The following is a 14,630-nucleotide window of genomic DNA, read 5'->3' as shown; positions in this document are numbered from 1 at the left end:
AAATGCAGTGAGAGGGGCACCTGGCTGGCTCCATCTGTAGACCTTGTGACTCTTGATCTCAGGGCTGTGAGTTCAAGCCCCATGTCGGGTGTAGAGATTACTTAAAAACAAAACAAACCTTAAAAAAATAAAAATAGAGCAAGATAGGACAGGTGCATTCAAAGGAGAGGAATTGGGGATACAGAGCAGACTCTAAGAGTCACTGTAAGTGGTTTTAAATTTAAGGTGAAAAAAAAGAAGCCATTATGAATTTTTTAAAAGATTTTATTTATTTATTTATTTATTTATTTATGTATTTATTTATTTATTTAAGAGAGAGAGAGAGAGAGCGAGAGAGCGAGCACACACACAAGCTAGGGCAGGGGCAGACGGAAAACCAGGCTCCTCACTGAGTGGGGACCCTGATGCAGGGCTCGATTGCAGGACCCTGAGATCATGACCCGAGCCAAAGTCAGACACATAACCGACTAAATCTCCCAGGTGCCCAGCCATAGTGGATTTTGAATAAAGGAATGGCAATCTCAATTACATTGCCTAGGAATTACTTTGCTCATAGAAAATGAATGTAGGATGGGAAGGTGGAAGCATAGCAACCTGTACAAAGGCTGTTATAATAATCCAGGAAAGAGGCTTGGCAGTTTAGAATATGGAAATAAGCATGGAAAAATATCAAACAGACAGGAGAACTGCCTCCAAGACCCTTACTTACTTGGTTCTTACCTGAATTGCCTTTTCTTTGCGTTGCTAACTTCACCATCCAAAACTTTTCTTCCCTTACCAAGTGGATCATATCTCGTTTGAATGGTTGATGCCCTGTGAACACAAAGTCATATGCTTAAAGTCAACAGACTCTAGGTAAAATTCACTGGAAAATGAGGTTCCCAATTACATACTCATCAAGCAATCAGAAGCAACGTTTTTCAAATATTCTTTTCTCATGACTCATCTGAAGAAATATCATTTGCCAAGTCTCCTACACATATATAGAGTTAGGAAGTGTATGAGTTAGGAAGTACTTATTCTTCAATTTTTTGGAAGAATGTGAGAAGAACTGCTATTATCTGATTTATTTATTTCATTAAAAGTTGACAATAGGATTCATTGTACTTGTGTTATATAATTCACGAGAGGGTCAGAAATACATCAAGCACAGCTAGCTGTATACCATCCATCTATAGTTCTTCAACAAAACAAAAATTTGCCTGATTTGATTAAAAAAAAACAAAAAACACTCTCTGTGTGTCCCACATATATTAGGGAAGTCTGATGCCCCAAATCAGGGAACCATTTCAAGGGCCTCAAAGGACACAAAGGATACAAAGCCATTCCCGGAGACTAACATTCAGTTACAGAGGGCTCAAGACCTCACCCACAGAGACCAGGTTCCCGAAGTTCTCTAGCATCACATCTCGGTAGAGCTTCCTCTGGGCAGGGTCCAACAGCCCCAGCTCCTCCTCTGTGAAGACCACGGCCACATCCTTGAATGTCACTGCTTCCTATGATACCAAGCACATGTAATCCCAATCTTTTTTTTTTTTTTAATTTTTATTTATTTATGATAGTCACACAGAGAGAGAGAGAGAGAGAGAGAGAGAGAGGCAGAGACACAGGCAGAGGGAGAAGCAGGCTCCATGCACCAGGAGCCCGACGTGGGACTCGATCCCAGGTCTCCAGGATCGCGCCCTGGGCCAAAGGCAGGCGCCAAACCACTGCGCCACCCAGGGATCCCTGTAATCTCAATCTTACAAGCAACCTTCACTGGGAGGGACAGCACTGAGAGATACTATTTTCTTACCTGTCACTTTTACTCAACAGAATGGCTAACATTCCTGACCCTTGGTTTCCTGTGTGAACCTGAGAAGGTTTCTTATATTTTACATATGCCAGTGGAATATGAAATCAGAAACCTCCTTCTATAGAACCTCTAAGGAGTCAATGCAGAAGCAGAAGTAAGGGCCTGGTAAATCCAGCAAGACTGGATGTTTTAAACTAAGATTATACCTCAATTTATAACTAGAGGCAACCAAGATGTCCCGGGTGGTGAACGGATAAATACTACATCCAGACCAGAGTACAACTTAGGGATTAAAAAAAAGCTATCAAGCCATGAAAAGACATGGAGTTACCTTAAATTCATATGGCTAAGTTAGAGAAGCCAATGCGACATACTGTATGATTCCAACCATATGACATCCTGGAAAAGGTAATACTATGGAGACAATAAAAAGATCCATAGTTGGCAGGGGTTAGGGGAAGGGAAGGATAAACAGGTGGAACATAGAGGATTTTTAGGGCAGTGAAACTATGTAGGACACTGTATCAACAGAGACACATTACAAATTTGTCCAAACCAACAGAAAGAACATCAAAGTCAATCCTAAGGTAATCTATGGATTCTGGAAACCTGGCCAATACAGGTCCATTGATTGTAACAAGTGTACCACTCTGGTGGTGGATGCTGACAGTGGGAGAGACTGTGGGTACATGAGGGCAGGGTGGGAAATCTTTGTACTTTCTGCTGGATTTTACTGTGAATATTAAACTGCTCTAAAAAATAAAGCCTATGTGTATTTACACACCTAAGGTTACTTCAAAAAAACAAATATATGAAGAAAAAACATATGAAGGAATAAAAGTAGACCAGTAAGTGACATGCAGGGAATGACTCAGACATAAGACAGACAAATTCTAGCTCTTCCTGTGTGAAAATCTCCAACAATATTTGCATTAAGCAGAAGTTAGAGCCTATTGCACTGTGCTGTATTTGAATATTCTATCTATAAAACTCTAATGTGGCATGTATCAAATGCACTTTTTCATTATTAAGTCCTCAATACAATGAGGACAAAAAATAGGCAGCTTGTTCAGAGAAGTGACTTCTTGGAGAAAAAATTGCAAGTAGGAAAACAATCACTACAGCATTGCTTAAAACAAACTCCTAAATCGCCTTAATGTCTAGAAGCAGTAGGTAGTTAAAAATTAAAAATCATATCAATTTAGTAGGAACATGATGTAACCATATGTAATGTTCTATAATGTTAAACAAAAAAAGCACAAGTCAATATTAGATTATATCATGAATATTAATAAATCTATGAATATACATGAAAAAGAGTATGAGAAAATAAAAATAGTTAATGTGTCAGTGGTAAAGCAAGCAGAACTGGTCTTTCTTATTAATTTGTCCACATTTGTTTTTGAAATAAAATGAATAATGACAAAACAAATGCTAAAAACAAATACAGAGATCATTTAACCTGGTGTTCTTGAGTCATCTCAATAAAAGAAGAAAAACACATAAGAGTGTGAGCTGGGCAGAGGGGAAGAGGGAGACAGAGAATCCAAAGTAGGCTCCTTGCTCAAAGCAGAGCCAAGGCAGGGCTCAATCTTACACCCCTAAGATCATGACCTGAGCCAAAAATCAAGTCAGACGCTTAACTGACTGAGCCACCCAGACGCCCCAACACTAACATTTTGAGTAGTGAAATGGACTTTTAACAGCAAGAAAGGTAAGCCATATGCACCTTGAATGTGGTCATTTTTCCTTCCTACTTCTGGAGATGTACAGATTCCCGGAATACAGAGTCCTGGTAAGGCAGACCTGTGTCTGGTGGTGTCTGGAAAGGCAGAGAAGGACATGAAAGGGTGATTAGTGATGTTTGTCTACATGAATGCTTATTGTGACTTAGCCAACGAGCCCCTTCCTTGGGGTGGCTGCTGCTGTCTACAACGTGAGGAGCAGGTCCTGGCATGGATACTTCATTCCTACATAACACACATATGGATTGTTGTATGTTGCCTTGTGCTATCTTCTGGCTCCCAAGATAGCAGATTCTGATATGATGGAAACAGACAACATAATGCATCAAGCAAGAATCATCTCTGGGGCAACAATATTTGGGCTCAAGTCCTACTTCAGCTTCTCAATTACTGTATAATCAAATTAGTAGCATCTCTTTTCCTCAGTTTTATCTTCTGTACAATCGAAACATAGTATTTCCAACTCACAGAACTGTTGAGAACTGGACGACATTTTGAATACATTCAGGGTTTCTTATTTTTGTAGCTATAGTTAAAAAAAAATAACTATGAAATTGCTCTTATAGGTGTGATTTCTACCAAAAACATTGTAGGATACCTGAACCTCTGACACTGACTATTCCGTTGCATGAAGGTCACTCATAACCTCTGAAAAATCAGTTAACTTTGCCTCATTATTTTCCCTAACATTGTGTTACCTTAGCAATAAATTTTAAATTTTTGTAGACAACTGTTTTCTAAATCAACAACAACATGGGTTTCTAGTCTCTATTTAAAAACACAAGACTTGGGCAGCCTGGGTGACTCAACGGTTTAGTCCTGCCTTCAGCCCAGGGCATGATCCTGGAGACCCGGGATTGAGTCCCATGTCGCGCTCCCTGCATGGAGCCTGCTTCTCCCTCTGCCTGTTCTCTGCCTCTCTCTCTCTCTGTGTCTCTTATGAATAAATAAATAAAATCTTAAAACACACACACACACACACAAGGCTGGGGGGGGGGGGGAAACAGTATGATGTAGCCAATCTGGAAAATGTTTTTGGCAGTTTATCAAAAAGTTAAACCAAAAGCTACCAGTCAGCCAAGCAATTGTACTCCTCGATATCGACCCCGGAGATATGAAAATATATCTCCAAACAAAAACTTGTACTTATGTATTTATAAAACTATTATTTATAAGAACCCCAAACTGGAAACAACTAAAACGTCTGCCTATAGGTGATGGACAAACAGTGGTATGTCCACAATGAAATATTAGTGAGTAATAAAAAGGAATAAAATGATGATGCATACAAGAGAGATGAACTTTTAAAATATTACAAGTGAAAGAAGCCTTCACAAGAAGAAGACCATATCCTATATAATCCCATTTATTTTTTTATAATCCCATTTAAATAAAGGGTTCACAATATAAAGGCAGAAAAGAAGTTAGTGGTTGTCCAGGGTTGTTGAGAACAGGGATTAACGATAAATGGTAACAAGGGGTCTTAGCATAGGAATAAAAATGTTTTAAACTGAATTATGGTGATAGTTGCACCACTTGATGTTACAAAAATCACTGAATTGTTCACATGCTAAAGGAAAATTCTTATATGTAAAACAGAGATCAACAAGTTGCATCTGAAACATCTCATTTAAATTAACCAAACTGGACTCAGAGTCCATATAGAATTTATATTTGACTGAATGAAAAAAGAAGTGGGAGGAAAAAGGATGCTGACCTTTACAGCAGAAAGCCTGCTAATAAAACATGTCTTTCCACAGGAAATTTTTATTTTATTTTATTTATTTATTCATGGGGGGGAGAGAGGGAGAGAGAGAGAGGCAGAGACACAGGCAGAGGGAGAAGCAGGCTCCATGGAGGGAGCCCAACGTGGGACTCAATCTCGGGACTCCAGGATCACACCCTGGGCCAAAGGCAGGCGCTAAACCACTCGAGCCACCCAGGGATCCCGGAAACTTTAATTACAAAAAGAAACCTAGTAACTCCAGTGGTAAAATGGCAAAGACATCTCCTTCACCAAGTGAACAAAACTGACATCACAGATATAAAACCAAAATGCATCCTTCAGCTCCCCTTATGGTGACTGAAAAGGCCACCTCACCATTTCTGTGGAATCGCTGCCAACAACGTGTAATCTGAATCAAACCATGAACTTTATCACGTAAACCTCAAAAGCTGGACGTTTCTGATATAAATCTGCCTACACATCATGAACAAAAAACATCATGAACAAAATGATGAAGGATGAGGATCATTCCACATTAAAGAAGACAAGGGAAACATGCCAGCAAAAGGCAGTACATGAAATTCACTTTAATTAGGGGAAAACACTTATAAGAATTTTAAATGAAAAACAGAACAAATTTAAATATGGACTGTGGGTCAGATAGCACATCAACAATGTAATTTTCTGATTTTGATCAAGATACTGTCATTATATAAGAGAATATCCTTGTTCCTAGAAAATAAACACCATTTAAGAGAAAAATACAGGCCTAAAATGGTGTCACTTAGGCCAAGTCACCAAACTGGGACTTAATGTCTAATTTTTTTTTTTTTAAGATTTTATTTATTCATGAGACTCATGGAGAGAGGCAGAGACACCGACAGAGGGAGAAGCAGGCTCCCTGCAAGCCTGATGCAGTACTCAACCCCAGGACCCTCACCACCTGGGCCAAAGGCAGACACTCAACCACTGAGCCATCCAGTTGCCTGTAATGTCTTCTATAATTGCAGTTTCAACCTCCCCAGAAACAGTCTTAACCAGTCACTCAGGAATTTTCTGATAAGCACCAATGAAGTTAATCTGTCACAGAAGCCCTCTCTCCATCCCTTCAAGATGAGGTAATCTGCATAAGATCCCCTGCTCTTCCCTCAAAGGGAAAGTACCTTGCCTGAAACAATCGTTTCTCTCCTCTTGCTAATAATTTCCTTGGCCCACCCTCCTTCCTACAAAAACCTTCCATTTTGTACAACTCCTGAAAGCTTCCTTCTACTTGCTTTATGGAATGCTGCCCAGTTTATGAATCATTTAACAAGGTCAACTGAGTCTTCAAATTTACTCAGCTGAATTTTTGTTAATAATACAAACATTTAGAGACAAAGAGGTATTGTCTACGGCATAATCTCAAAATCTTTGGGAAAAAAAGATGCAGGAAGGATAAAAAGGCAAGGATAGTTGACAGCTGGCAGCAGATAGGCCTTGGTGTTTCAACCTCATTGTAAAAAATTTCAAGAATATCAGCAATTTTCAGACTTAACTCATTTGAGACAATGGTATGACAAAGAAATGCAGTCTTTTTTGAGACAAAGGCCAAGGAAAGAAAGGAGGCTCTGAAATACCACAATTATGTCCTTGTCCCTGAGAAATTGGGAGATATTCTGTCACCCGTCCCGCCGCTCCTTCTTTCCAGCCGGAAAAGAATCCGGGGATCCCTGGGTGGCTCAGCAGTTTGGCGCCTGCCTTGGGCCCAGAGCGTGATCCTGGAGTCCCGGGATGGAGTCCCTCATCGGGCTCCCTGCATGGAGTCTGCTTCTCCCTCTGGCTGTGTCTCCACCTCTCTCTCTTTCTGTCGCTCATGAATAAATAAAGTCTTAAAAAAAAAATAAAGAACTGCCAGTTATTTTACTGGAATAGCAGAGAAATGCAGTCCAGGACAAGTAAAATATGGGAAAACCACAGGCAAGTCCACAGAACAAAGGAGAGGACACTCTTTTACGGAGGAAATTTTACAAAATTTGGGAATGCTGTCATAAACGAAGTCTACGGGACTAACCCCGGGTATGGAAGTATAGTGGCCTTTCACTGGCTGGGCTGAGGCAGGGGGAGGAAAGCCCGTCTTCTTCCCTCTGGGATACTAATGGTTAATATGGGATCAGGTGGTCTCCTCCAAGTGAGTCTGCAACTGACCAGAGTGGTAGGCAGGGTGCGAGCGCTCTCCCCTGCCACTTCTGACTCCATTCCAAAGGAGGTTTCCTTTTACTAATTTTCACAGGAGTAACTCCTCAGAAGGGGTTGGGGACTATCAATCTTCCTACAGGGATCAAAGAGAAGGGCTGGAGCTCTCACCCCGTCCGATATTCATGGCTTTCGGGTTACTAAGCATTTAACAATTCTAAAGATAAATACCAAGAGACCACCACCATTCACCACGGGGCAGGAGCTGTCCTGAGACTGTTATTTACACCACCTCGTTTGATTCTCGAACCACCGTATTTATAGGAAGGTAAGAATGCCATCACCATTTTACCAAAAACAAACACCCCCCCCCCCAAAAAAGAAAAGGAAACAGTGGAGACAGAGAAAGGTAAGTGGGTGGCCCAAAGTTCCCCCGCGCGAAAGGACAGAGCGAGGGAGTGTGGGCGGCCCGGGGAGGCAGCGCCGCAGGCGGAGGGCCCGGGAGACCCTCCAGCAGGCCAAGCGCTGCTCCGCCGCCCCAGACGCCAAGAGGGTCCCTGGACCCTCAAGCCACGTCTCTCTCACGCAGCAACTTCCCCCAAATCAATGGGCAGTGGCACCGGCGCCCAGAGAAGAACCACGAGGGTCCCGACACCACAACCCACTCACCACAGCGACTGCAGAACCCTCGCAAGCCGGGCCCCTGAGCGGAAGTGCCTGGGGCCGCCCCGCCCCTGGCTGCGCGGGGGCTCGACTACCCAGAATCCCCCCTTCCCCGCGGCCTTGCGGAAGCGTCCGAGTCTCTACGGCCCTGGTTGGCGGACTACACTTCCCAAAAAGCCCCATTCCCACCCTCCTGGGCCGGAAGTGCTTGCGACTCCTGGGAGACGCGGCTCTATAGTTCCCACCGAGGTCGTGGGGGCGGAGTTCGTGTGGTCAGGTGCTCGGGCGCCAACGCGCGTTCCTACGCTGCGGCTACGGTTAGCCCCTCTGGAGTCCGGCCGCAGGAAATATTTCATGTTATTTAAGCTGCTATTAATTCTTCTGTACTGTAACAGCAAACCTAGCTAATATATCGTTGGAAAGTTTAAACTGCGGCAAGGAACTTCAGAGCCTCAGAACAAGGCACTAGGTGAGGGTGTCAGAAGCTGTACATTTGGAAATCTACACAGCAGAACTGTTGATTAAAACACACGCACACACACACACACACACACACAACCCGAAACACTAGTTTAGAAACTATATTACACTAGTTTAGAAAACTATATTACAAAATTCGTGGGCCCAAGAGAGATACGGTAATTTGGCTGATTCGTTATTACACCTCTTCCACCTTAGTCTGAACGCCCCAAATCCGTGAGTCACCTCCATTCTCTGTACACTATTATGTGATGGCCTAAAAAATTGTTATACCACCAGGAAGAGCCTTTAATGGGAATAGCCAAAGGCGCCTGGGTTGCTCAGTCAGGTGTCTGCCTTCAGTGTCCTGGGATCAAGTCCAGCATGAGGCTCCCTGCTTCTCAAGGATCCTGCTTCTCCTTCTCCTCTACCTGCCACTCTCCCTGCTTGTGCTCACTCTATCAAATACATAAATAAAATCTTTTTTAAAAAATAAAATAACAGGAATAGCCAAGGCACCTCAACAGAACCTCATGGGCATAAGTCTTGGAGTTTCCTGGGGTATTTGGTAGACCACTCACATGGGATAAAGGCCAGAGACAACCTCAGGAGGAGGAAAAAGACTGGACACACACAGGTCCAAATCTGGGTTCTAGGCACCCCAACAGGACATTCACTATCAGTAATGACCAGAATCAGGCAGCAGAGGGCAACATAGAAAATACTGGCGTTGCATAGCATGGGTCCTCCTGAGGCACAGGACCAGATCGCAACTACTTGGATCTAAGAGCTATAGAGTCTCTTTTATTCTGACAATCTCACCTCTTTAAACATATATAGTCTTTTATTTTTATTTAAATTCTAGTTAACATACAGTGTAATATTGGTTTCAGGAGAAGTCAGTGATTCATCACTTACACGCAACACCCAGTGCTCATCACAAGTGCCCTCCTTAATACCCATCACCCATCTAACCCATCTCCCACCCCACCTCCCTCCTTCACTCTTCTGTTTGTTTTCTGTCCTTAGGAGTCTCTTATGGTTTGTTTCCCTTTCTCTTTTTTCTCCCCTCCCATATGTTAATGTTTTGTTTCTCAAACTCCACATGTGAGTGAAACCATATGGTATTTATCTTTTTCTGACCATTTCACTTAGCAGAATACACTCTAGCTCCATCCATGTCATTGCAAATGGTAAGATTTATTCTTTTTGATGGTTGAGTAATATTCCATTGTTTATATATACCACATCTTTATCCATTCATCAGTCAATGGACATTTGGGGTCTTTCCATAATTTTGCTATTGTTGATAATGCTGCTATAAACATCAAGGTGCATGTACCTCTTTAAGCACACATAGTCTTATAAGTTGCACAGCCTTGAGTATCTTTATCTATGATGTCAGCCCTAGCCTGACATCACCAAAACTGGCCTTTAAAAATATCAGACTGATGACAGAGAAATTCCACTCCTAGGTATATACCCAAGATAAATTAAAACATATGTCCACACTTGTACAAAAATGTTCATAGCAGCATTATTTATAATAGCTAAATTGTAGAAACAATCCAAATGTCCAATTACTAATAACTAGGTAAAGAAAATTTACCTAGTAAACAAATAAGATTCTGCAATTAAAAGATGGAGTACTGATTCATTCAAGGATTAGCCTTGAAATCATGCTTAGTGAAAGAAGCTAGACACAATAAAGAATGTGTTTTATGATCCTGTTTATATGAAATGCACAGAATACATAAATCTGCATTGATCAAAGAAATCTGATTTGTTGTTATCAGGGACTTGTCCATTGGGAGTGGAGAATGGCTGCTAATGGGTAGGTGGTGGCGAGGGGGCAGGGGTTGGTGAGCTGATGAAAAACCTCTGGAATGAGATAGTGATGATAGTTTATATCTTTGTGAATATACCAAAAATCACGCAATCCTACACCTTACAAGTGTGAATATTAAAGTCTGTGAATTATATCTCAATTTTTTTTAAAAAAAGAGATTGGCCTGTTTGAAACTATTTCTCACTCACAATTATGGACTGAATTGTGCCCCCTGCCATACATATGTTGATGCCCTAAACACCAATGTGACTGTATTTGGAGATAGGGTCTTTAAGAAGGCAATTAAGATTAAATAGGTCATTATCATGGGCCCTCATCTGATAGGATACAAACAAGTGGAAAAGTATTCATGTTCATGGATTGGAAGAATTGATACTGTTAAAATATTAATACTTCCAAAAGCCATCTATAAATTCAATGCAATCCCGTCAAGATTATAATGGCAATTATTATTTTTTTTACCTAAGTAGAAAAAACTCCTAAAATTTATATGGCACCAAAAAAGACCCCTATAGCCTGAGAAAGAACAAATCAGGAAGCATCACACTTTCTGATTTCAAGCTATACTATGAAGTTATAGTCATCAAAACAGTATGGTGCTGGCATAAAAAAACAAATAGATCAATGGTACAGAACTGATAGCCCTGAAATAAACCTAAGCATATATAGTAAACTAATATTTGACAAGGGAGTCAAGAACACTCAGTGGAGAAAAGACCATCTTTTCAATAAATGGTGCTGAGATAATTAGATATTCACATGTAAAGGAATAAAACTGGACCCATAACTTATACCACTCACAAAAATTAACTCAAAATGAGTTAAAGACTTAAATGTTAGAAACTCCTAAAAGGAAATAGGAATAAATCTCCTTAACATGGATATTGGTTACAATTTTTTGGATATGACACCTAAAGCACAAACAAAATAAAAAAATAAACAAGTGAGACTTATCAAACAAAGAAGCTTCTGCACAGCAAAAGAAACCATGAACAAAGTGAAATGACAACCTATGCAACGGGGAAAAAATCTGCAAGCCATATATCTGATAAGAAGATAATATCCAAAATATATAAGAACTCATACAATCCAATAACAAAACAAACAAGCAACCCCCCTCCCAAATAACCTAACTAAAAATGAGCATAGGACCTAAACAGACACTTCTCCAAAGAAGATACACAAAAGACCAACACGTACATGAAAAAATGCTCAATTTCACTAGTCATTAGTTACACCCAAATTAAATCACAATGAAATATCATATCATGCCTGTTAGAATAGCCATCATCAGAAAGGTAACAAATGCTGGCATGGATAAGAAAAAGGAAACACTTCTGCCCTGTTCGTTAGACTGTAAATTAATACAGCCACTGTGGAAAACAGTATGGAGGATTCTCAAAAAAAAATTAAAAATATAACTACTATATAATTCAGCAATTACACTTCTGGGAATATATCCAAAGGAAATGAAAACACTAATTTGCAAAGATATCTGAACCCCCATGTTGGAAGCAGCATATTCACAATAGCCAACACAAGGAAACAACTTAAGTTTTAATCAATGAGTGAATGGATAAAGAAGTTTTGGTATATATTACTGAGCCATAAAAAGCAATGATGAGTTCGCTTTGGCAGCACATATACTAAATAAAGAAATGATGAAATTCTACCATTTGCAACAAAATGGAAAGACTTTGAAGACATTCTGTTAAGTGAAATAAGGCAGAGAAATACAATTATTGCATGATTTCACTTATATGTGGAACCTAAAACAAAAAACAAATTAATAGAAAAAGGGAACATATTTGTCGTTACCAAAGGAAGGGGTGGGGGGAGGGGGAATTGAGGGAAAGTAGTCAAAGGTATAAATTTCCAATTATAAGATAAATAAGTACTAGGGATGTAATGTACAAAATGACTATAACCATCATATATCATCATATCAGTACCAAAATGACTATCATACGATATATAGGAAACTTCTTATGACAGTAAATCCTAAGAGTATTCATCACAAGGAGAAAATGCTTTTTTCCTTTTTCTTTATATGAGAAGATGGATGTTAGCTAATCCTATTGTGGTAATCATTTCACAGTATATGTAAATCAAACCATCACACTGTATACCTTAAACTTATACAGTGATGTATGTCAATCATTTCTCAATAAAATTGGGGATAAAAAATAAATATTTGGTTGACATGTGAGTTTATAACAGAATAATGAATATCTATAACTATTAGAGCCATCATTGTTGGAACTGATGTAATAGTGTTATTATCTAAACTATCATCTTTCATTACTCATTCCATATCCCCCTTACTCTTAGCGAACACCTCAGTTCATTGTGGTTCTTTTCCTAGCAGGATGAAGCAAATTTTCGTTCTTCAAGGTTTTGAGACATTAACAGTCCTGCCTGAATTGTGCTGTTGTATGTTCTCCATTGGTTTTAAATCATAAGATGCGCTTTTAAGAGCACAGTGATTTTTTGCATTCCAGACATAGTCTTGATTACATCCACTGTGTTGCAGCAACTCAATTCTCTTATTGTTGTCAGGATCAATTACCCCAGCCAGTAAAAGAACTCCCTTCTTTGACTATTCATTCAGAAGTAAGAGACATCAAATACCCAACTGGAAGTACCAAGTTCAAGTTCAATGGAATTATTATTTTGTCTTCTGATGGAATCATTCAACCCCTTGGAACTAAGATTCTATGGAGACTGTTCATGAAGACAGGAAGCAAAATATTTGCTATTGGATCACTTGAAGTAATAGTGAGTGAAATCACTCAAATTTCTACCCCTGGATTCCTGATCTTGTGAAACTTGGTTATGGGTGAAAGAGCACCATATTCTGGGCACTTATTTAAATCATATACAGCATATATGAGGACATTGTCTTAGCCCAACAAGATACTGCCACTTACCTGGTAATGTAAGTTAGTTTTCAAAAGGCTAGTCCACTTTCTATCAATTCACCTATTTCATGGTGATGGGAAACATAATAGAAACAATGCATTCCATGAGGACAGGCTCATTGCCCCACTTCATTTGCTATGAAGTGAATTCCTTTATCAGAAACAATGCTATGTGCAGGTTCCTTAAAAAATTAAAAATATAACTACCATATAATCTAGTAGTTGCACTAGATTAGGGTATTTATCCAAAGAATATGAAAACCCTAATTCAGGGAGATATATGCAGCCCCATGTTTACTGCAGCATTATTTACAACAGCTAAATTATGGAAGCAGCCCAAGTGTCCATCAATAGATGAATGGATATGGAGATATATATATATATATATATATAGAGAGAGAGAATATATATATATATAATATATATATAATATATATAATATATATAATATATAATATATATAGAATATATATAGAATATATATATAGAATATATATATAGAATATATAGAATATATATATCCATATCCAGAGTGGAATATTATTCAGCCATTAAAAATGAAATCTTGCCATTTGCAACAATATGGATGGATCTAGAGAGTATAATGCTAAGCAAAATAAGCCAGTCAGAAAGACAAATACTCTATGCTTTTACTCATATGTGGAATTTAAGAAACAAAACAAACGAACAAAGGAGGATAAAAGAGACAAGCCAAAAAACACTCTTAACTATAGAGAACAAACTGATTGTTACCAAAGAGATGAGGGGGGATGGTTGAAATAGGTAAAGGAGATTAAGAGTACACTTATCTTCATGAGCATTGAGTAATATATGGTACTGCATCACTATATTGTACTTCTGAAACCAATATAACACTGTTAATTATACTGGAATTGAAATTAAAATAAATTTTTAAAAAAGAGAGTCAATGCTGTATGGAATACTAAAATGGTGGAAAAGAACTATCAGAGTACACAATTGGTAGCTTGGGCAAAGCACTGCAGGCATGGATGACAAATCCATGTCCAGAGTGTCTATTCAATTAAAAACAAGGTACTGCCCCTTCCATGACGGAAATGATCTAATGGAATCAAACTCCCACAGGTAGTTGCAAAAATATCCTGGAGAAAGGGGCTATATAAAGGAACCAGTGTTGGTTCCTGGGCACTCAGCAATGACAATAGCCAGGATTGCCTTTGTACATGGAAGTTTAAATTGTTGAAACTGTGGATAACCTCCATTCCTGCCACTGTGGCCACTTGGCTCAAGAGTCCACTGGGCAATGACAGAAGTGGGCTTT

General features: G+C 39.5%; 1 protein-coding gene across 1 annotated transcript in view; it reads right to left on the bottom strand.

Annotated features, from left to right (window-relative positions):
* Positions 1–14,630, bottom strand: part of ZNF45 (zinc finger protein 45) — a 58,346-nt gene that overhangs the window by 12,559 nt on the left and 31,157 nt on the right. The window contains exons 6-8 of the mRNA XM_072747131.1: positions 3,525–3,548; positions 1,370–1,496; positions 721–813 (exon numbers count right to left, since the gene is read on the bottom strand). Of these exons, the coding sequence (XP_072603232.1) occupies positions 721–813; positions 1,370–1,496; positions 3,525–3,548 (244 nt within the window). The remainder of the gene's footprint in view (positions 1–720; positions 814–1,369; positions 1,497–3,524; positions 3,549–14,630) is intronic.

This window comes from Vulpes vulpes, chromosome 1 (genome assembly GCF_048418805.1).
Source record: "Vulpes vulpes isolate BD-2025 chromosome 1, VulVul3, whole genome shotgun sequence".
NCBI lineage: Eukaryota > Metazoa > Chordata > Mammalia > Carnivora > Canidae > Vulpes > Vulpes vulpes.
The sequence above is the reverse complement of the archived record's forward strand: the minus strand, read 5'-3'. Positions and strand labels throughout refer to the sequence as shown.